Consider the following 24,006-nt stretch of genomic DNA (forward strand, 5'->3'; position numbering starts at 1 on the left):
ACGTCCGTCATTCCAGTTCCCTCCCCCCATATGCCTTTGATCTAATCAGTCTGCTCCAACAAGGATGACACACACCTGCCTCCTCCGTCTTTGTCTTCCCAAATATATCGTTCCTCCTTCAAGGGCAAGAGCTAAATCTCCTCCATGTGCTTCCAGACTACTGCAACCCCAGGGATCTCTTCTTTGCTAGTCGCAGTGTTCACAGTCTAAACCACCCTACACTGTCCAGGGACATGCTTTGTACTCACTGTCTTAATTCATTTCATGCCATTTGCCCTTCCACATATTTCATTCCACCTTACGCTCTCAAGTGAGACAAGGACTGCTCGCTAGTTATCTTTTCGTTCCCTATGGTACCCAGAGGAACTCTTGAATTTAGATTTTTTTTTTAAAGGAAGATGTAGATGTGAGAAGTTCTGGCCTAAATTACCAGCATAAAATCATAAATTGTGTCCGTGAACGCTGGCTCAAATACATGGCTCTTGGAAAACACTTGCAAGTCACAAAAGAAACACAGACTAGACGTCCACCAGGGGGAACATCACAGAGGAGAGGAAAATATTAAGAGGTGGTTTGTCTCAATGACCTTTAAAGTGTCCTCCACCCTAACGCTTCATCTCGAGGATGACAGCACCAGACTTCTTTTCAGCCTCTGCATTTTCCCAACTTGGTTTGCATACTGTCCCTCAAATTCTTTGTCTTCTTTAGGGCAAGGTAATCAATAGTTATTGCCAGAAGGCATTTTTCATTAAGTGACAAGGGTCATGGATTTGGAATCCTAGCTGAGGTGGGGGCAGGCCACTCCCAACATGGACCAGAAACACAGCGACTGCAATAGGAAGCCAATTCTCCATTGGGCTCTCTGTGAACCCTTTCAGGAAAAGTCACCCCAACTTTGTAATTATTAATCTGTTCCTTTACGGAGGTAGTCAGTCACCAAAAAAGGAGTAAGTATAATTCGGATGCAGAAGCAAATCATTTTTCTTTATCTCCCAGGAATGTGCTGGTAATGCAAAACTTATCAGAAGGACACACCATGTTAATTGGGATAAAAAGTACACATTAACCAACAAGGAAGGTTTTCAAAATTTGCAGCTTGAAAACAATGCTAGTGTAAGATAGGAAGTGGTAAATAAAAAAATAATGTAATAACTTTCCTCGGTGATCTGGAAATGAGAAATTTTAAAACAGAGAGAAATATAAATATCAGTCCTAAAAAGTTCTGAAACATATACTTAGCACTTGGGGAAAAAATTATTTTAAGAAAATATCACTATGAGTATTAACAGTCATAATAATGGTAATATTACCAAATGGCTGCTTCACTTGCATTTTCATATTTAATTTTCACTACACATTTAAGAGGTGGGCACTATAATTAGTTCCATTTTATTCATGACAAAATTAAGGACTAGAGGGTTTTTGACCACGCTGGAGATTTTATATATGCAATGTGTGGGATTGGCCATCTATAGGCCACACTCCCTCCCAAACCAATTACCATATGTTGTTCAATTTTGTGACACAGTTCTTTCCACATTTTAACAGGCAAAAACTGGGATGCAATTCATGGCATCTTATAACTGTGAAGCCCAGTTTTGTTGAGGATTTGTGGTGGCTTTGGTCTGTCGAAGTGTTGGCACTGCCAACCAGAATTTTTTGGGTCACACTGAATTCAGACCTCAAACCCACTTGAGCTAATGGTTCAAATATTTTCTTCCCACCACCAGTGTCAAGGTTGAGACATGCAAGTTCCTTTGCTGTCCCTTTCTGCCTGACAGCTTTATTTCTCATTGACCTCATACAAAGAGTATGGCCCTTGGGCACCCCAGTTCTGCTAGAGTTCCCATTCTCAGTGCTGCTTTCTTTTCCTTTCTTAGAAATACACAAAAGGACAGTGCATCTCAAGTTGGACTGTTGATGAGATTAAGAGTCCACTGTACAGACTCATCAGGCAGTTTCCAACCCAACAGCACAGGATAAGCTTGCTAATAATAAAGGCAAATGGAACAGATAAACATAACAGCCTATATTCCCTAAACAAGGGAGGGAGAAGCCGGAATGTGTTAAGGGGAGGAGCCCTTTATCTAGGAGACTCAAATATTTATGACAAATAAGTGAAGGACAGCTCTCTGGATTCTACCAGAGACAGGATGAAATATCCCTTTGAAGTATCCTACCTACGTAACTCCAACCTCACAGCCCAATCAGACTAGAGGTGTTAAACAGAAAATTTTTTGGATCACAGGCCCCTCTAGAAATCTGAACAAAAACTCTGGATGGCTTGACTGTTTCTAAAAAATACACATGTAAGAAATTTTGAACTCAAATTGCATGGCCTCTAGTCAAACAGTGACTGGGGAAGCTGAGGCTTACACTCTTAAGATAAAGGCATCCAGCTACCCTCCCGAACCTTTGTGAAAGGGCAAGGATGGTCTGCAAAATGTACTCTTCTGTCCGCGACCTGGCAGATGCACAGAGAAAGGAAGACCCCTGCCGAACTGGAACTAAATTACCCCAGTTAGGTCCCAGCAATTAAAGTCTGAAGTGTCTGTTATTTCTTATGACCGCTGAGGACCCCACACAACATTGCACTCACTCCCAGCTCCATACCTGGAGGAGCCTCTGCTGCTGTCGCACCTGTGGCTGTCTGGGCCTCACTGGGTCCTGAGACAGGGACACCGAGGGAAGGTTTGGATGCACGGAAGTCAGCACCGCATCCAGTCCTCCACCCACCAGAGGGCTCTGCTGAAGCGACTGATGATTCAGTCTGGTCAAGAATAAAGAACTTGTTTTCAGGCCCAAGCATACTGTCAAATGTTTATCATCAGTGCCACTGGCACACTGCACACACTCACAAAGAAACCATCATGTTCAGTAATCACTGTGTACAATTCAAATGCAATAAAGACCAGTGGTTAAGGTAACCTAGATTCCCAGGGACACATGGTATCATAGGTATTCAGACAGCAAATGGCACAGGTGGGATTTAAACCCAGAACTTCGGGGCTCTGAAGTTCAAGTTCTTAGGCAACATGCTATGCTGCCACTTATTAGACAAATAATAAACATGGTGCATGTTTTCCAAATTCATTTATTTTCCCAAATGTGTTACCAACGACCTTGCCAACTTTCCAAACAGTGATTACTAGAGTTGACCTGCAATCTTCGATGGTAACACACGGGAGTCCAGCTGCCGTCCACTGTAGTACAGCAACCTGCATGAAACTGAGTTCTCCTAGACCCACGCCATCCAACAGAACTTTCTACGGTGACCGAAACGTCTCCACCCGTGCTGTCCAATGAGATAGCCACTGGCCACCAGGACCAGCTGTATCATTTCTGGGTCTCAGTGCAAAACAAGAATGCAGGGCTCTCTGATCAAAAATCAGTAAGAATTTCAAGCGGGTGACAATAGAGCATTACGATCAACCATGCGGGTCTTCTAAACACAGCGCCCTGTGTGACTGCGCAGGTCACACGCCTTCGAAGCTGGCCCTGCTGGCCACATGTGGTTCATGAGCACTTGACATGTGACTAGTGTGACAGAGAACTGAGGAGCTTCAATTTAACTTTAATTAGTCTAAATTTAAATAGCCCACGTGGCTGGTAGCTGCTACGATGGACAGTGCGGTTATACGTTATATACTACATCTACAAGATCCAATTAAAGCAAAAACGGAGTAAGAGTCTTTTCATGATCCGGTTTTGCCAGCCATTCCTGAGGTGGAAAAGGTAGAAACTAAGATATGTGACAAAAGTGTTATGGGCACCGTGCACAACGAGTATTGCAGATCAACATATTCTAGTAAGGCACTGCTAAGGATAATCAACAACTTTTAATCTTAGATATTTATTGCCAAAAAACCTTTTTAAAAGAGGAGGAAAAAAAGAACATTGGAGCTAACATAGTGGTATCATTGAAAAATATTACACAAATACTATGGGAGATGTGAGTCAAACAATAAGGGACTTGAAAGGAATAAACGAGATGGGGCGCTGCTTCTTTTGAACCACAATCTGGATGCTGCTGAAGATGAGATGACGATGAAAATTATATGCAAATAGGCAAGCTCATAGGAACAATTATAAAGCACCACGTCCTAGAAGCAGCACGGTAAAGGCGAGAATTTGAGTGTCCACCACTGCCATCATTATTTCCACATGCATCACCTCTGAGAGCCACTCAGGGGCTGCAGGTACGGCGACGCCTGCTGCTGAACGTAGCCACTCGGCGGCTGCTGCTGCATCTGTCTGAGTCTTTCCATTAGCGCCGGGTTGGAATGCGCAGCCGGATAGGTTCTGGAATTATAGGTAGGAGACAGGACCACGCTGCCAGCCTGCTGCTGAGGGGTCTGCTGCAAAGGCATCTGCGTTCCGTACATCGTATAGCCCTGGGGCATGGTCTGCAGGCAGGCACAAGGAAGGAAGTCAACGTTTTGATTTGCGCCCAGCTTTCCTATCGCTAAGATATCGAGGGCAAAAACAAAGCCAGGAGGAGCCCCCTGAAATTCGCCGTTCTCAAAGACTCTTTAACTCAAAATACGAGGAAGATCACTCTGGAGGCAGAGAGAGGAGCCCGAAAGTTATACAATGAACTGTTTGTATAATGATTCACCAGAAATTTCAATTAAAGAGCAAAAGGAATCCTCACTTGGTTAAGAGATCAGTTTTAAGCTCAGTTGCTTATTTTGAGGCAAGGAAGGGCAGGTTTCTGCACAGAAATAATCAGGCAAGCATCTCTGCCTCTAGTGCACAGATGGCATCAATGTTCAACAGATCCCAAGCATCATTAATGTTGTTTCCAAAATTAACCAGAAGAGTTACTCTTGCTCAATGTAAATTAAAATCATGGAGTACACTTTCCTTGTATGTAACTACACTTCCTCGGATCTAATGAATATCTCTGTAGTGACCAACCAGTTAACAAGAACAACAACAACAAAAACAATCAATTACCTTAACCAGAGAATAAGGGTGTCATTGGTGACTATTCAATAATCTCTAGTTCTGGTTGGACTGCAGCCTGTTTCAGCACTCTACCAATAATCGTTAATATATGAGTGGCTGATTCTCCAAATCTTGACACCCAATGTAAATGAAAAGCTTCAGGTTCTGCTGCGTCACTATCTACAATTTACAGAACAGAGTGCTGATTAAAATAGAAGAGGACTGCTCTTCAGGTCCTCAAAGTACCACATTTTAAGGTAGTTGAATGGCTCTGACTTGGAAGACAGAGTGAGGGACGATGACCTCCCTGCAGGCAGCGTGCAGGGATACAGGCTGTGTGGCTCGGTGCCTGTGAAGGCCAACCTTGGTCTTCCTTTCAGCTGTGGACACAGTATGAACCGCTGGCCTAACTAGAGGCCTTGCCACCATCCCTGGCCTCCTGATTACGAGAGGGATAGAGTACAAGGATATGGAAGCAGAAATGACAAAACTATTAGAAAAAATAGCTCAAGATTTGCATCGTATTAAGGCAAATCTATCATTTGCTGAATAACTGCTGTGTATCTATCTGGTGCTTTGCTAGTTCCATAGGTTGTCTTAAATCCCCACAACGTTCATCTCTATTTTACAGAGAAGGAAACCAAGACTCAGAGTAACTCGCACGATGTTACACAGCTTGTAGGTTGTCAGGAGGCCAATTATCTTCTTATTCTACCATGATTCCTCTTCGAAGCTATCTTTGAATATCATAAATTCAATCATGAATTACATCATTATACATTATAACATAAGTACCCTGGCTGGGACTGTTCATCATTTCAATATCTACCATCATCATTAATAGAAAGGTATGAACTGATATTTCTGATTCAAGAATTTCCTAAAATGTTTCATGCCCTTTAATCAATCCTGAGACTTGTTTAATAATCACTGGTAAAGCTTTGTTTTTGAAATGTCAATTATAATCTATAAGCAGAAGTGACTAAGTTCTATACCCCATGAGGGAATTGATACCCTACTTACCTAGTTCCCCCCTTCAAATAAAGAGCATTAAAAATCCCAGCAGCACCTACAAAGCAAACATGGGTACCTGTGCTTGCTGCAGACCTGGATACTGGGGGAGCTGAGGGGAGGGCCGTGCTTGAGCAGCAAAGAGAGCAGCCTGGTCCCCCGGCTGGCCCTGGAAGACAAAGCCGAGGCGGCTCCTGATCATAACAGCAAGGGCATGATCCGAGCTCCTGGTTAATTACCCCCGAAACCCCTGACACCGCGCCCTATGTGAGAACAACACTTGCAGATTCCAACCTGCATTGAATACTATTTCTCATCAATTTCCTATTAACAGTAGAGATTGCTGCACTTATTGTTTCTTCCAAAGACGACTACAGATGTCCCCAATGATCACACATACATAAACACAAGCCCAAATAATCAATGGTCTGCTCATCAGAGAGGCTCTGAGTCAGCTCTCCTGTACACTCCAGGGTACAAATGTCCCTCTAGAGTAAAAGGCATGAGTCTCTAAGTGTGAAATCTGAAACCACAGAGTTGCCTCATCCTGTGCCCATAAAGTAAGAGAACACGTGGTACACGCAGATGGCATATACTACCTTCATGACTTTTTAATGATGTTTCTTCAGAGGGACCTAAAAATTGCCTATTTAGCCACGTGTGCAAGGGATGAATCTGGGATCTCTTATGACTCTAATAATCAATATAATCAATTAAAATGTATAATAAGTTAATATCAAATACAGTTCTAACCAACTACAATGTAAAATAAAACCAATTAACATCTGTTCACCAGCCTTCATTTAATACACGTTTTGGCCTGAGGAAAAATAAATATATTCCTAAGAGCAGCTGGATGTATTTTACATTTTGGCGGCAGAACCTATTTCACGGAAGCTTGCGGTATTAATCACAGAAGGAGGCCAAGCTTCCGACCGCCCCTTGGTTTTCTCAGGACTTACTAATAACAAAGAAATGGGGTTTATTCTAGGATATTTCACCACTGTTTTGTATCACAGATGTCCTCGTTTTTTTTAAGTGCTAAAATACAGTTATATTAAAAACCAGTTTTAATGTTCTGGGAAAGCAGTGCAGCTCTTTCTGGCAGGGAGAAAGGTATGAACATTTAGCTTAAGAGGGAGGACACCAACCATTATTAAGCATCTACTATGTGCCAGGGACTGGGCTTCTTGTTCTTATTCCCATTCTCTCACAGGAACTCTGCAGGGAGGGGACATCATCCCCATTTTCTTCAGGTAGGAAAAGCCAGGCTCAAAGAGCCTAGGTAGCTTAGCGAACTCACCCAGCTAGACCTGGCTAAGCCGTGAGCGCTCAGGTAAGTCTGCCTCCAAAGCCTAGGGTTTCTTCCGTGATGATGAGATGCCTCCGTATGTGATATCAAGGATGAAAATATTTAAAATTTCATTCGGTGCTTATTCTTAAGGGACATAGAGCCTTGTAAACTCACCCCAGTAAGAAACCAAAAGGAGACTCTTTATTAAGACTCGTTAATGAGATTTTGAAATGAAACGTATACATCGGACGGTGAAGCCTTTTCTCTGATCCCCACATAAAATCCCTCGAGGGCATTTAAGAAACTCCGGCCTCTCCGAAGGGGGCTCTCCACCCATACGTGGACCAAACACAAGTTTCTGGGAGCATCTGCTATGGTATCTACATGTAACGGCTTCAACGAGAATCTAACTTTCCAGCGTAGGGTACCATGAAGATACTCTGAGCCTTTAGCTGATTAATCTAAGTGCAATTATATCCCGATTTGCTTAAGTCTAAGAAAAAGAGCCCACACTCCCTCTAGGAGAGCTCATGCCACGGGAGTGTGGCTATCTGGAGCCTACAAGTATTGCCCCAAAGTATCCAAATGGCCCTTGATCCTCCAAACACTAAGCCAGGGAGTCATTGAATCAACCAGATCTTTACGTGCCGCTCCTCGACTCGGTGCTCCCCAACAGCATTGTCCACGGTCCCTGAAACATATACTGCTGTGCCTCTTGGTGGGGATAAATATATGTCTAGTATCATTTTTACAGAAGAAAAGAAAAATGAATTATTTCTGTGAGTTAGAATCTTGAGATCCCTAAGTAGTCTAAAACACCCAGGCCCTTTTTTGCCTTGGAGGGAAACAAGATGCGACGTGCCTGTGACAGAGGCATGCGGATACATAAAACAGATGTTTTTTAACACTTTACTCTTCCTTTGCTTGTTGAAGAACCTTAGGAAACAAACTATGACTTATGTGTGGTGGTGGATCTGAGTTACTGGGCAACACTCTTTTTTTTTTGTTTTTGTTTTTTTTGTTTTTGTTTTTTGTTTTTTGTTTTTTGCGGTACGCGGGCCTCTCACTGTTGTGGCCTCTCCCGTTGCGGAGCACAGGCTCTGGACGCGCAGGTTCAGTGGCCATGGCTCACGGGCCCAGCCGCTCCGCGGCATGTGGGATCTTCCCGGACCGGGGCACGAACCGGTGTCCCCTGCATCGGCAGGTTGGACTCTCAACCACTAGCGCCACCAGGGAAGCCCAACACTCTTTTATTGACAAAGAACAGTTGAGATTTTGGAAATTTAAGAAATACGAATTTAAAAACATCTACATTTTTAAAAATCACAAAATTAACATTCAAGGAAAAACACTATAACTTTGAAAAAAAAGCAAGAAGAAAGGGGTGAAAAATTTCAAATCAGTTTTACACTCTAAAATTCATGTACTCTTCAGTGAACCATTTTTAGTCTAAAGGTAAACTATTTATTTGTAAATAGACTATATTCCCTCCCATCGCCATTTCCCCCACCCCCCCAACTCGCTACTTAAGTACAGTAGGTAAGGGTTCTAACATTCAATACCCTCCCTGAGGAAATCACAAACACCTCACGTTGGCCAGCAGCGCTCGCCAAGGGTTTTTATCGTCATATTTGCCCTCAATGAAAAATACCCATCTCTTCTCCCAAACGGAAATGACCTCCTCCTGCTCTCTGGTTTTCCCAGAATAATGACAGGAACAAATTATTTCAATTTGTAGAAACAGTTCAATCTGTTGAGTAAGGAATGAATGACCAAGAAGTTCTTTAGTAACTTGAAAGATTTTACAGATGCTAAACGAGGACCATAATGCGGGAATAGGTAAGAAAACTAAATATAGTAAGAGTCTTAAAATGTTAGTAGGGATGGTTTTGCTGCATTCAGGAAGGGACTATATAATGTATCATCTGAACTGGGACAGGCCAGGAGAATGGGGGCAAAGTGAGACCATGCCGGGCAAATTGTGACTTACGGTCACCTGCGTCGTACGCAATCTACTTATCTGTTATTTTCTGAAAACTATCTGAGCTTAATTTGACTTTTTTTTTTTTAAATCAGTTCCTAGCACTGTGTCTGGCATACAGTAAGTGCTCTATAAATATCTATTGAGGAAACCTAAGATCAAAGATTTAACTTAGTTTATCTGTTAAACAAGAGTTCCAGAGGTAAACTGAGATTTATATTTCAGGATAAATTAGCTTACCAAGTGCTTTCCAATTGCCCCATATTTTTAAGTACCATCTTTTGTTTTGAAAACTCACTTTTTAATTTAATTTTTAGCATCTGTCATTCTAATGATTTCTTCTTTCTGCCTTCATTAATACCTGGAGAGTAGCTCAATTGCTCCTCTTGATTTATTCTGCTCAACTGCAACAATCAGAGGCAACATTAACTTCACACTTTCGTGGTTGTAAAGGAGGCTGGTTTCTGAGGGAATATCTGTGTCTAGCCAGGGGCCACATTGTGCTCCGGCTCCAGCTCCCCTGGCTCAGGTACCCAACTTACACGTGCTAGAGAGTGAGCCACAGTTAACTGGGAAATTCTGATAGCTACATGAACCCATCTCTACATGGCTACCCAGGGTAAATTCCTACATGTGGTCTCTCTCGTCTGTTTTTATACATTTTGCTTTACGCTTGCCTCTGGGTAAGAAACAGAAATCTATTATATTTTCTAAAATTTCCACTTCCTAAAAACTTTTAAAAAAGCTGTGCTGTTCAATACTGACTCATCTTGCTGGTCTTTATAAGAACAATTCTCTCTCTTACTGCTTTATTTTTAATTAGACAAGAGAAGCATCTGAGCTCAGAGAGATGTAGACTCAAAACCTCTTGCATAATTTGAAATGAATACATCCAGTAAGTTAAAAAAATTTTTGATAAATCATCCTCAAAGATAACTTTCAATCTTCTGGGTCTGGTTCTCTTCATTAGTTCACTCTCTCAGTCAACTGAGAAAATGTGAGGGTCTCTTTCTAAAGGAGAATTGGTTATAGCTCCAATTAGCAGACAGTTACAATCAGCAGCATTTCAGAATCAGGGATCTTCTATCCACTCAATTCACTAGTAATGAGTTTTTTTCAAATCCTTATTTAGTAACTTTCCAATAGTGTTCAAGGGTTGCAAGTAGAGAGGCAAGTTGTGCCTGAAAAACCACAGCCAGATGTTGTGACTCTGTTTCTGAAAATGCTGATTTAGGAATAATAATAAAAGTCACCCAATGAAAACCAGTGGGCAATGTTTTATGAGTCAACTCGCAAAAAGGGTTTTACTTGTGATGACTGGTTTGGAAGGTCCTGGGTAGTGGTGCCCAAGGTTAAACAACAAGTGGTGTGAACCCCAAGTTTTGGTCGTCACATTATACCAGTGTATTTTGATTGCAGACAACAGATACACAGAAAATTCTATCATTAAAAGAGGTCCTGTTGACCAGTTATGCTTAATTCTTTCATAAAGCTTTCCATCAAATATAACTTGGTTGGCAATCGATTAACAGTAACATTAACTGCTGGAACCACCTGATTCATTGTGAAATAAACACATGTCATACAATAATGAACCTTTACAATATATTCTGTTAACATGCCCATAAAGGAGGAATATAACATACTGATTGGTTGAGTATACATACACGTTCATTAAATTCCTGATATTGGAGAATATTAAAGAAAAATAAGAATGGTGAAAAGGACAGCAAGATATATATACACATTTCCATTCACTTGAATGAATATATAGATCATATAACCTTTTGACTTTAAATACCTGATGGACAAAATCTTGTGTCTATTTTTTTAAAAAGTAAAATCAATGGTAGATGCAAATTGTATTCTGTTCAAATTACATTATCATCTGAACAATAAATGCCCTACAGCAAACATAAGCTACCTGAAAGATATTTTTAAATTTGATTGTTTAATTCAAGTTTTTTTAAAAACAAAAACCTCGCCTGCTCTCTGTACAAGTGTCAAGAAAAATTGATAGAAAAACTGACTGCTTTCAGAAAAGTCTCCAAACTTTCCTTTGTTGAAAGAACTATTAAAGAAATTGCCTATATGACAGTATTTCATAACTGAGATATTTTCAAAGCTTGTATATGCCATTAAGGATATTTTCACCAATGTATAGAAAATATTACCCATTAAATTGGCAGTGAAACGAGTTGACTTACATTCACATCTGAGATGTGTGCTCTTTTTTATTCTAATGCTTCTTGGGTTTATGTTGTGGGTTGGCTAGCTGATACAGAAACCTATAAGTAATTTAATGCAAAACATGCATTCTTCGCTAGCCCAGGCAAAGCAGTAGAGATGAAGTCTTATGACATGCATGCACAAGACCTATGCTCAAAAAAAACACCTTCTCCATACCGGAAAGGAAATAGAGATGATGCGTTCTGTTGAGAATTTAGGAAGAACCAGTGAGTGGGATGTGATGAGAAGGGCATGTTTCATAACCACAGTTTTCATTATCTTGCATTGGCCTGTGAGTCAGCATGCCATGCGTTCCTCTACTAATGAGGTGAGTTATCGCAGAGAGAAGCGAGAGCTCGGGAACAGATGGGTTCAGAACTGGGACTGAGATGAAGGTACACGAACTGGCCTATGTTCCCAAGCCCAGGCCATGAACGTCCACTGGTTTAGATACCATACACGTATATGATGAAAATCATGAGGCAATCAAAGGGGACAACTTTCAGAAATAAATTCTGTTAAAGTGAACATGGTCAATGCATTCATGATTCTGTGTTACAGTCTCAAACATAAACCAAGTGAGTAACAGTGAAATGAAGACTATAATAATTACCAGCTAGAGGGGAATAACCTGCTTCTCATTCTGATGTTCAAAGAATAATGCTATAAAAGTTTACTTAACGGAAAAAAAAAAAAAAAAAGAAAGTAAAAGGAATGACAGACAGCAGGGGTGTTACCATTATGTTGTCAAAGTCTTCCAGAAGGGAGACAGCAGAGTTACAGAAGTCCTACAGAAAGGGGACAGCAAGAAAACGGCAGACAATACAGATAAGATTGTTTAGCCTAATGATGTGGGCAGCCATAATACATAAGAATTAGTTCATTTTAAAACAATGTTTCAGGGAGTCAAGACTTAAAAAACCCAGGCCCTAAGAGTTCATATTAATTTATATGCCAAACAATATCACCATAGGCTGGGACACAGATAAATAATACGGCAATAGTCATATAATGGAATAGCACATCCTGGAGGTTGAACAGGGACATACAAGAAGTAGGGGGGCTATCAGACCCAGATAACTTCCCGAAGCTAAGGGATGCTCGCACCTCGGTGTAAGCAAAAGAGCGCCCAAGTCCTTCCCAGCCCAGAGCCGGGGGAGAAGCGCTCAGGACATTTGGGTCACATGAAACACACAAGACATTAAGTGAACAAGTCAATATATTATTGGAGGATGTCATTAGATAGCTCCATCCCCAGTAAATGCAAATGAAAACAGAGCATCAGTTTAACCACACATTCAATCAAGCAACATAGACAACAAATATTCAGAGTGCCACTGGTGTTTACACGCTAACAGGGAGTCTAATTTAGAAAAAGGGAACCATATGCTGGGGAAAAATATTCCTGTTTCTCAGGTCAATGATCCCCTTGCTTAATCATCTTTATGAATGAATTCTAAGTGACACTTAGTCTGAGACATTAAAATTTTTCTGTTCACTGAATTTCAGAAATAGAGATGAGGCAAAAAATTCATAACCCTAATGGAAAAAAAGAAAAGTATTTTACTATACTAAGAACGAGAGATCATAGGAGGAATTTCCCAACAAATAATATCTATTCTCACCATTTTAGGGGTAGGTACATAATTCATTGCATCTATTCATTTGTCTTTGTATCTAACTACCACCTTTGTATTAGTGGTTCACTCTCTCAGCCCTCTACCCCTATCTTCTCCCTGTTCATAAACATCAAGCTGTGTACACTATCTACGAGATCACGACAGTTGCACAATCATAATGTCAGCAAACGACATGGGTGCCTTCCTTATCATTCAAGTAAATAGCGAAATACCAGATATTAAGTAATAAGCAGAGCATCTACTTTCCTGGACATGGTTTCCACCCAAGGAACAAAATGACAGGGTTTAGGACATATTTACTAGCTCAGTGTTTTTTGTCCTCCTAAGTTCAGTTTGTCACTGAGATGTATGAAAATTGTACTTCTCTGAGTCAATGCATTAAAGATTCTTGTCAAAACTCAAGATTTGTTTCAACAAGTCTATTTTGTACACCTTTACCAACTAAGAACCAAATTAGTTTGAAAATATGCTCAAATTATAGAATCAGGAAAATTACAGAAGGGAACACTTAAATTGCTGGTAAAGTTATAAAACATGCCTAAACTCACAGGTAATAAGAAAATGCAAGTTAAAATCATGTAACGCAACACGATTTCACCTGCTCTGAATGAGGAAATTAAGGTCTGACAACATCAAGGGTTAGTGGAGGATGTGGAGGAAAGAAAACGCTCATTTATAACCGACGGGAAGCACCACCACTTTGGAAATTAAATCCGCATTTCCACTTCCACGTACGTACCCTACAACTCGGCACGTGCAGGAGACACGGACAAAAATGTCTACCATAGCACGGTTAACAGTAACAAACAATTGGAAATAACTGAAATGATCATCAACAGAATGGATAAATGTTAATACTCATAATGGAAGAGTATCCAACCAGGACAAGCAAATACATAAAACCAAGTATAACAAGGTAGATATAATTAAAAATTAGTCAAAACAAAGAAGTTACAAAACAGTACAAAAATACCTGTGTGAGACTATCATAATGTAAAGTTTCAAATCTGAAAGTAATACTATATAATGTTTATGTCCATGGATGCAAAAATATGTAGTAAAAATATAAAAGACATTCATAAGAAAGAAAAACATGAAATTCATGGTAGTGATTACCTCTTTTTCTTTATGAGACAAGGGGCCTCATCCACGTCTGTAAAGTTTTATGTAATAAAAGAATGATCTAGAGCAAATGTGGCCGAACACTATTATTTAATAAAGCTAGGTGGTAAGTACATTAGTGTTTGCTATATTATTGTCTATTCTTGTGCGTTTGAAAAACACTGCTAAAAAGAGTGAATAGGAGGTAAAGAGCAAAAGGAAGGAAACAGATATTCCAAGGTGATACCATATCCAGAAGGTAGATCAATTACCAGACCAAAAAGGATGGCTGCTCAACTTAAATGAGCGTCATCAATCCAAGAGGCATGCTTTCAGGATGTTACAGAGACACTTTTGCCAAGGAGCTGACAACTCTGGAAGGCTCTGACTCAGTCAGTGTTCTTTCATTAAATTACTTAATTCCTTTATTTGGATACACAGTGACGGCACCTGCTCCATGGTTAGATGACGAAGTGTTCTTACCAGTAACCACCAGCTATAACTGAGCACATCATTTCTGTCTGTCAGAAATCTTCCTCTTCAATATAATGAAAATCCTTATGATTCATTATCTGTAGCCAACAATCAATTGCTTTCTTCCAAATGTGTCTCAATCAAATTAAGCTAAACGTACCTTTTATCTTTCACTGGTCTCTCAGAATAAACGGTCTAGCAGTGATTATTACAAAGAACACAAGATGATTTTGTGCGTTGAAAGGGAGAAGTCAGGATAAAGTGATATCATAAATCAAGGCACAAAATTAAGTTCTCTTCCTGTATCAAAACTTAAGATTCCCTTCAAAAGCCCCTTCTCTAGAATACTGATAAGGTGGGGGGGGGGGCGGGGGAGGGGAAGAAATTACCTTGTGTCAGAAGAAAAATATGAGATATAAGAAAAAGGTGACTGAAAAACAATTTAAGCAGCATTTGGCATAATTATAACCAACATTCTATATTTTATGACAGGTCTCATGGGATATGTGGAAAATAAAATATTACAGTGATATTTTTATAACAGTGAAATTGGAATCAGTCCCTCTAAAGTTTGTATCACAGAATTTAGATGGTAAAAACATACTGCTCTAAGAAACCAAAATGGCTATTAGGAAAACTAAACAATCTTCAACATTCCTTTTTCTTGGTCTCTTCTACTGGTGGCCACCGAACACCAATCATATTAGGGACAATTAATGTAATTATACAAGTAAAGCACATACTATAAGCCAGCCACTGTTCTAAGGGCTGTTACAGACGTTAAATCATTAATTTCACAAGAACCCTGTGGAGTAAATGTTGCATTAGCTCCATTTTATAGATGAGCCTCTGAGGCACAGAAAGGTGACAAAATCACTATACTGGGTCCCATTTAAATAAGGGACACTGAGTAAGGAATGGAGCGGGGGAGAATTTCTACTTCCTTGGATGAAGACTACAACTGAGAAAAATGACAAGTTTCCTCACCTAACATCTTTGTGCATGTTAATATGCACTAAAGCTGTAAGAAAATACACCCGATTATAATAACAGTCACTACATCAAATAACTTGGTTCACGATACCTAACAATATCCATGCTATTTAGCACCTGTTTTCTAGACACTATTGGTACATTCCTAAGGAAGTGTAAGACGGTTCATAACAGAAAATTTCATGACCAACTGAAGCTGGTATTCAGTCTCTGCAGCAGAATCAGAATTATTCTATAATGGTTCTCTAGTTTTCATTGTGCACCATCTAAGGCTAGATCTTCCTGCACACATCAACTCTGTCCATTACATGTAAAGAGGCTAAGGGGACTCTGCGAGGTCTGAGATGTATCCAGAATTCAGGAATTTGTGCCCTCTCTGCCCCATCTAGGTTTTCAAGACAACCATAGCAGAGGTTGCTGTTGGGAGAAGTTTCTGGAAGCACTCAGAGGAAGAGGTACGAGATGAGTCTGTGGATAAAAATCAGGTTGCTAAGGATCAAGGCTACTAAGAAACTCCAGCGTTCTGGAAATAGCTGCTCAAAACATGAATTCATTCAATAAACACCTCATAGATTTCTATCCTCTGCTCAGTAGGCGGAAAGATGATACAAAGTATTGTAAGACCCAGTGCCTGACCTAAGAAGAGGGGGCCAGCCGGGGGTCACTGTACAACCAGCCTGAGAAGCTAGAACCACATCCAAGGCCTGGAGCAACTGGTCAGTCTTTAAAAGCAGCTGCTACAATTCCACGATAAGTTTTGAAGGTTAAGTAATTTGAAATTCTCCAACATGTTTGTTACAGTTAAGAAGATGGATTCTGTAGTTAGAAAATTTGTAGGATAAGGAGGAAAATGATACCTATTTCATCTTCTCTATAAGACGCCAAAAACTGAAAGAAAAAGAAACAAACCCACAAGTTTGTATGTAGCTAGAGAGAATCACATTCTGCGTATGCGTTTAATCCGAGAAAATGCTATTGACAAAATCTGAATCAACATTTCTTACTATGAAGGATATGGGTCAGTGCTTACTAGAAAAACAACGAATTGCATCCAGAATCATATATGAAAACACTGTATCAATATCCCTTATATTGCATATAATTCTGCCTTTATTCTAGATTTTTAAAGATTACCATGAGGAGAATTTTTTTGTGCCACGATACCATATTTAGCTAGATTCTAGGTATACTAACCCATGATCTACTGGGAGAGAGGAAAGGGGCTAACGTTTCCCTCAGAACCTCCTCGGTGCAGGCACTCTAGCAGATGCTACATACAAGTCTCATCTACTCTATGGAGGACCACTCCATCCTGTGACTGCACCACGTATGCATTTCTCTTCCTTTACAGAATTCTGTTTTTCTCAATTATCCAACGCTTCAAGAATGGTGAGGGAGAAAAAAACATGTCTGCTTCTGAAAGCCCTTCAGAAACTCTAAAGCAAGTTTCAACAGTTAAAGAAAGAATATGGGGGAGAAGGAGAGGTGACTATTATACAGGCACACCTTGGAGGTACTGCGGATTTGGTTCTAGACCACCGCAATAAAGCGAATGCCTCGATAAAGAGAGTCACTTGAAGTTTTTGGTTTCCCAGTGCATATAAAGGCTATGTTTAAATTATACTGTAGTCTAGTAAGTGTGCAATAGTATGATGTCTTTTAAAAAGTACATTTTAATTGAAAAAAATACTTCATTGCTAAAAATTGCTAACCATCATCTGATCCTCCAGTGAGTCATAGTAATAACGTCAAAGATCACTGATCACAGATCACCATAACAAATATAATAATAAAAAAGTCTGAAATACTGCAAGTACTACCAAAATGCAACACAGAGACACAAAGTCAGCAAATACTGTGGGAAAAACAGTGCCGAGACTTGTTCAATGCAGGGTTACCACAACCCTTCAGTTTGTAAGACGTGTAGTATCTGTGGAGTGCCACAGAGCAAAAGCACAGTGAAACAAGGTATGCCAGCACAATCACTGTCACGAAGTTGAGCTCTTATTACTTGAAGAAAGAACTGCTGACTTCTCAAAAGGAAAAAAAAAAAAAAAAAAAAAAGCAAGGTAAAAGGAAAGAAAAGAAAAATCCAACATGTGACAGAGTTGCTACAAAAGAATCAGTTAAAAAAAAGAATGCATTATCAGTTAATTCCTATTGGTACCAGCAGTACAACCCTAGATGGTATGAAAGAATAGTCAGGTATTTTTGAGTGTTGTGAGTAATGGGGTCCTACAGTGACGTTGTAGGTCGTAAGTCTACCTTCTCCAAACATGCAAGGGTATTTCTGAATACGCGAAGATTATTCTATTGAATCCCCTTTAAAAAAATTTTTTTTTTTTTTTTTTGCTTTAGGGGAAATAGCTTGTCATGGCTTGTGTCACGAAGTGAACTTCCGAGGACAGGTGTTTCACCTATAAATGACACAGTGAGCTCCTGCCCAATTAGAGACATTCAAAACTGAACCCAGCAGTAATAGATTGAAAGTGGGCTATTAATAAGTCAAATTCTACCTTGTGATAAAAAGGTAGATAGGAAAAAATAAACATTTCTTATTGGAAGGTAAATTTTACTTAGGCTTAAATTACTTTAAAAGCAAACTGAATTCATTCTAGTAGAATAATTATTCGACTTCCAGTAAATTTTTTCTTGATAAGGATTGGAAACAGTTATGTAACTTATTTTCATTCATCCCCAAGAAGAGCTAAAATCCCACTGAGGTTTTAAATGACTCCAAACATGCTGCCTATTTAGAGAAAAATCAAGGCTTCTTAAGGATTTTAATCAAATCTTCATCACTTCTGTGTAAGAAGTAACTTAGGCCCGTGTTTCCTGACACCCAGGGAGTTTGAGTGATCAAAAATCTCTCAGAGCTCAGGGGGAGACAAGCATGTAGTGACTGCTGTTTGTATTCTCATGTGGTTCCAACTAGATTCCTCTCTCCTGTCCTTCTTATAACACAGGTTAGAACAAATAATAAATTAAAAAAAGGAAAAGAACCATTTTTAAGACGGCATAACTAGCCCTACCCCTCCCATCCCCCAAATCACTAAGTGGACTTCATGCAGAAATGCCACAAGTTGTACAATGGAGACACGTCTAGAAAGTTACTCAGAACACAAAGAATATTTTTAAAAGCGTTAGAATTCCTTGCTAATTTGAAAATCGGTGGTTGTTCTTAGAGCAGGATACACTTGTAGACTGGCTACTTCCTTTGAGGATCATAAAGTACCTCAAGGGTTGCTGTGAGATCTAAGACAATCAGTACATTAAAGTTCTCAAAAAAGTAAGTGCTCTCATCGTGTTAGCGGCTACCGCCAGCACCACCATAGTGCAACTGTTCTAAGAAAAACCGGAAAACACAAAAAGTGTACAGAAACTGGAAGAAAAAGCACATTCTCACCTCCCGCTTTTTACTTTAACATATTTGTACAGATTGGTGGGTTATTTATGAGTCTATACTAAGTTTCGTGTGACTTCCACCAATGTTAAACAATCACTATCATTTTAAAATTTATAGAAGATGGGGTTATAGGGCATAAAAATAGAAGTAATATAAATCAAGAGTTAAAGATATCCATATGCTGGCTGTCACTTGTAGTAGTATGTAGTATTCTTTGCCTACTGTAGATCTTGTGAAGTATATACTAAAAACAGAGTCTGTGCAGTACAGGGCACTGTAGGAGAAAACCTAGGAAACATCAGGGCTTCAGAGCTACAACATCAAAGTAATACATCAAATAATAATACATGAAAGTAGAGCTAAAAGGAGTACGGAATATGGTGATAACGATAATAGGGAATGAGTGCTCAGAGAAGGTCACTTCAAGGATGGAAGTCCTGCAGCTTCCAAGTGACTAGAAAATCATCAGCTCTCCTTTTTGTTTTGAGGCATACTTTGAATGAACCTAAGACATTTCAAGTCCTTATCTGATCCATGATAATAGTAAAATACAAGGGGGGGAGAAGCATGTATCAACCTGTACGAGAGAGATCCACGTGCACTCGCTGGCACAGGTAAACAGGCGTGCACGTGCAGCAAGAATCTGTCACATCCCCACTCTCATCCCGAGCTAGAGGAACTAATGAAACGTGGAGGAGGACACTGCTGATCGGGACAAACCTGTTGGAAAGGTCGCGTCTGGGCTTGCCTGAGAAGCCGCTGTTGCTGCTGCTGCTGCAGAAGCTTCATCTGTATCAACTGCTGCTGCGACGTGATGGCGTGAAGGGAGGGCGGCTGCATCACGGCCCCCGAGCGCCGCTGCAGCATGTTGGACAGAGCTTGCTTGGTATTGGTGGGGACAAAGGAGCCCGCGGGGTCCAACCTGGAGCCACCTACAAAAGCAACCGGAAGGAAGGGCTTTCTGCGCATGTTAATGCAATAGGTCTTCCTTACTTTATTAGAACACAGAAGTCTCACCCCGAGCCTCACCTGAGGAGCTCAGTGGGAAGTAGGGCACTGCCCCACCCTCTACAAATATCAAAGATCCCTAAGGGTTGCATAAATTCCAAACGATGGGGAGGGTGACGTCTAGTGAATGATAATATCTGAATGACTTCACAGAGGGCCCACTTTGGTTGGTAAAGTGAAACGCCCCGAGATGCAGAGTCACTGGCACAATTTCAGAATCATGTGGGTTCTAAATTATGCGAGGCGCCCCGGGGACACGTTACTTGCACAAAATGTATTGCCTTCGTGGGGTATTTTATCAAGTGTGCTAAGCCAGGCATAGAGACCCTTTTGTAACTTTAAACCCTTTTGAAGTTCATGGTATTTAAGCTTCTTTACCACAGCAAAATAAAAATGCCTGTTTTTCGGTAGAGAAGCATGACAAAACTTTAAAAACCTGAAATGCTCGGAAGCTTCAAATGCCATGATTCTAAAGACAAAACACATCGTTTTTGAAGGGCAGACGTCAAATAAACAAGAAACATTAATTATAGCTTAAAAAAACAAATGAAAACCTTAACATATTTGCATATATAATCTGCCAAATGCCTTTAAGAGGAAAAAAAATTTCAACATTTACTGGCTTCAAGTAGGTGCCAATCCTTCACTCACCAGATAGTTTATATTCTTGAATGTATGTGAATAAGAAAACTTCTACATAAATACCTTACAAATGTTATATTTTTTCTTTAAACCAACTTGTATGATGGAAACAAACATTTCAACACTGATCACTGGAAAAGCCCACATTCTTTTAAAGACTCAGCGTCACAATCAGCAATATGATTTATGAAGTCATTCAGCAGCATTTGAAGAACATTTGGAAAAAAAGTGGGAGGTCAATTTGAGTAACATGACAAGGTAACTTTTGTTGAAGAATTGGAAATATACTAATACAACTTTATTGACTCATTTTATAAGTAAGAGACATTCTTTTTAAAGATTAGGCTATGATCTACTTCTAATTTCCCTCATTTTTCTATAATCTTATACCTCTGAGTCAGCTAAAGAAATAAGATATAATAAATACACTGACGCCCTCTGTATAGTCTCACCGAATTAATTTCCTCCCCATCTCTCACCAAATGCTCTTTATTATTCACATGCATTTCCTTATAATTTTACCATCTTGGAGTGTATACATGAGAGAGAGAGATTGGTAAAGATGTGTGTGTGTGTGTGTGTGTGTGTGTGTGTGTGTATGTGTGTGTGTGTTGGGGGGGAAGGGCACTGTTTTGCATTTTTAAGAATGTATGAATGCAAGCAGATGGTACATACTCTTCCTCAACTCCATAGGATTTAAAACTTTATGAAAATCTATTAATTCACACATGTAAAATCCTCATAATTAATTGTTTTCTTCAATTCTTTTTCTTACATGTCATGATACCTAAGACTTACCTAATACCTAAAGTTCCTCAACTTATAAACACCTTTTACAGTATTCTAGGGGGAAAAGGGTATGTGCCTTTTAAAATACTTAGCCTTCAATTTATAGACAGTCCTTGTGTTTGATTTCAATATCTAAAAAGTTTAAAAATGCTTAAATTCACAAGGACTTTGGAATTAAAGAGAGAAAGTCAAAAGAGAGGATGAGCCCTTATTATTTTCCACATTTACCACTGCCTAGTCTGTTCTTTCTTTTGTCGTCTACATTCTATTCACTCAATAACCTATTTTTAAGACCCCACTACAAGCCAGACACTGCTCTAAGTTCTGGGCATACTATAGGGAGCCATGAGAAAAACTACCTGCCCTCATGGAGCTTACATTCTGGAGAAGGCAGATAATAAACCAGGAAGTAAGTAAAATATAGATAGAGTCTATAAACAAGTGCCGGTGCTAGAAAGAAACTGAAGGAAGTGGAGGGGAACAGAGGGGCCAGGGAAAGGGTGTGGTTTACAGTTTAAAACAGGGTGGTCAGTGCAGGCCTCAACCCAAAGGAAGCAGGCAGCGAGCATGCAGATATCTGAGGGAGCCCACTCCAGGCAGGGGCCAGCATGTGCAAAAGCCCTGAGGTAGGATATGTTAAGATCACTCACTGAACCTGTCTGTTGTGTCAGGCTATCTTCTAAATGCTATATTTTTAAAAATTCACTGTCAATTATATATGTGTGTTCGTCTGTGTATGTAACATAAAACTTATTTCATCCTCCAAAGAAAGAATGAGCATTTTCATCCATTTTGCTTACTGCAATACCCTAACAACTAAAACTGTATCTGGCGCACGATGAACGAAGCTCAATACATGTTGTTGAATGGATAATTGAATCACCCACACTATGAGGGTATATGTTAGCACGTCCACTTTACAGATGATCAGACTGAGGCACAGAGAGGCTAAGACATGGTGGAGACGATACAGTAAGAGGGTGGTAGAGCCAGAGTTGAAGCAGAACTGTAACTCCCAGACCAGCTCTCTTGACCACAGATTCAGAGGACAAAATATGGATTCTCCCCTTCCGTAAGCCAAGAATCAAAATGTCATCCTCCAATTACAATAAACATCACAATATAATACAGAACACAGTAAGGAAAAATTATTATTTGTTGGAATGTCACATCCTAACAAAATGCAGGTTGAGATCTCAAAATAAACTGTTTCACAGAAACGGGCAAACTTTCATTTAGAAAGAAAAAATTAAATTCATTTCTAATTAAGAGACTTCTTTATTCAGAAAAATCTTTATTCTAGATATAAAATCTACTTGGGCTTGAATCAAAGCAATACTAACACTAATACTGTGAATATGGTAGGATTTCTTACTGATATCTATTTGCTGCACCAAACTTCTGAGATCCTTCGTGGTATAAGCAATTTAAAAGTTATAACATGAGGAAACAATAAAAGACACTATAATAGTGTCTAATAATTCAAAATGCTGATAAGAAATATATCTGATAAAAGCACACGCAAATTTCACAACCCAAAACTTTATCAACTTTTTATCTAATAGCTGAGATGTGCATCGGTGGCTAATCTCCTTCTGACATTGGATGAAAATTCCAAAAGCGACACATGAACTGGTCACTGAAACTGAAATTTTAGAAGAAGGAAAAAACACCTTGAGTGGAGGGAAATTACAGACATGTCCACTGAGCGCTCACTTCTGGAAATGTGCAAGTTGTGTGGAGGTTTCAGTTTAAAAGCAAAGAGAACCCCGAGCTACTTCTCACCTCGGAGTCCCCTGGCTACGCTCCGTCTTCACATACCTGGAGTGAGAGCTTGGCTCTGAAGGAAAAGGCCGGGCTGCTGGGGCTGACCCATGAGGTTGTAGCCCCACAAGGTGGACTGTGGGTGATGCATCATCTGGGAGGAGACGGGTGAGTAGTTGGGAGGCACTCGGTACATGTTGCTCTGTGGATACTCCTTCAACACAGGGTTAAAGAAAAAAAACAGTTACTTAACTCCACACGCCACAAAGATAATTAACGCAAATTCCTCCTATCACATTATTTGAGAGAGCTCCTATCCCAGCAGTCAGCATGTTCTCTGCAAAACACTCATTTAAATTAAAACTCTTCCTTGACTTAAAATGTACATGGCTACAGTAGGGGAAGTTGAAAAAGGATCTCTTCTGCACTCTGTGTTTAAAATACTAAAAGCACATTTAGAACACCACCCACGGCCGAGAAAGTGTCTTTAGTGGCTGAATCTCCCGCTCACTGCATCTTACAAGGCTTTCCTGATACCTTGTACCTGGATGAGAATTAGCCAGAAAGGCCCACAGTACTTCAGAACCAGTCTCCAGCCTAGACAGTGTCTTAGTTCCAACTTTCAGTACAGCACTCTGAAGAAGGAGATTCCCCTTCCATCTTGTCCCCTTCCGCCCCTCACCACACTTCTTGCCCAGGGCTTTCTCTTCCTTGGAGCAACTGC

The 24,006-nt window shown here is 40.0% G+C and overlaps 1 protein-coding gene across 2 annotated transcripts in view; it reads right to left on the bottom strand.

Moving 5' to 3' along the window:
* MED12L (mediator complex subunit 12L) overlaps positions 1–24,006 on the bottom strand; it is a 326,301-nt gene that overhangs the window by 17,074 nt on the left and 285,221 nt on the right. For both annotated transcript variants that reach the window (XM_082839059.1, XM_082839058.1), the window contains 5 exons: positions 23,340–23,496; positions 19,800–20,011; positions 6,041–6,130; positions 4,174–4,406; positions 2,614–2,770 (listed from right to left, as the gene is read on the bottom strand). In XM_082839059.1, the coding sequence (XP_082695185.1) occupies positions 2,614–2,770; positions 4,174–4,406; positions 6,041–6,130; positions 19,800–20,011; positions 23,340–23,496 (849 nt within the window). The remainder of the gene's footprint in view (positions 1–2,613; positions 2,771–4,173; positions 4,407–6,040; positions 6,131–19,799; positions 20,012–23,339; positions 23,497–24,006) is intronic.

This window comes from Leucopleurus acutus (genome assembly GCF_964270905.1).
Source record: "Leucopleurus acutus genome assembly, chromosome: 5".
Classification (NCBI taxonomy): Eukaryota; Metazoa; Chordata; class Mammalia; order Artiodactyla; family Delphinidae; genus Leucopleurus; species Leucopleurus acutus.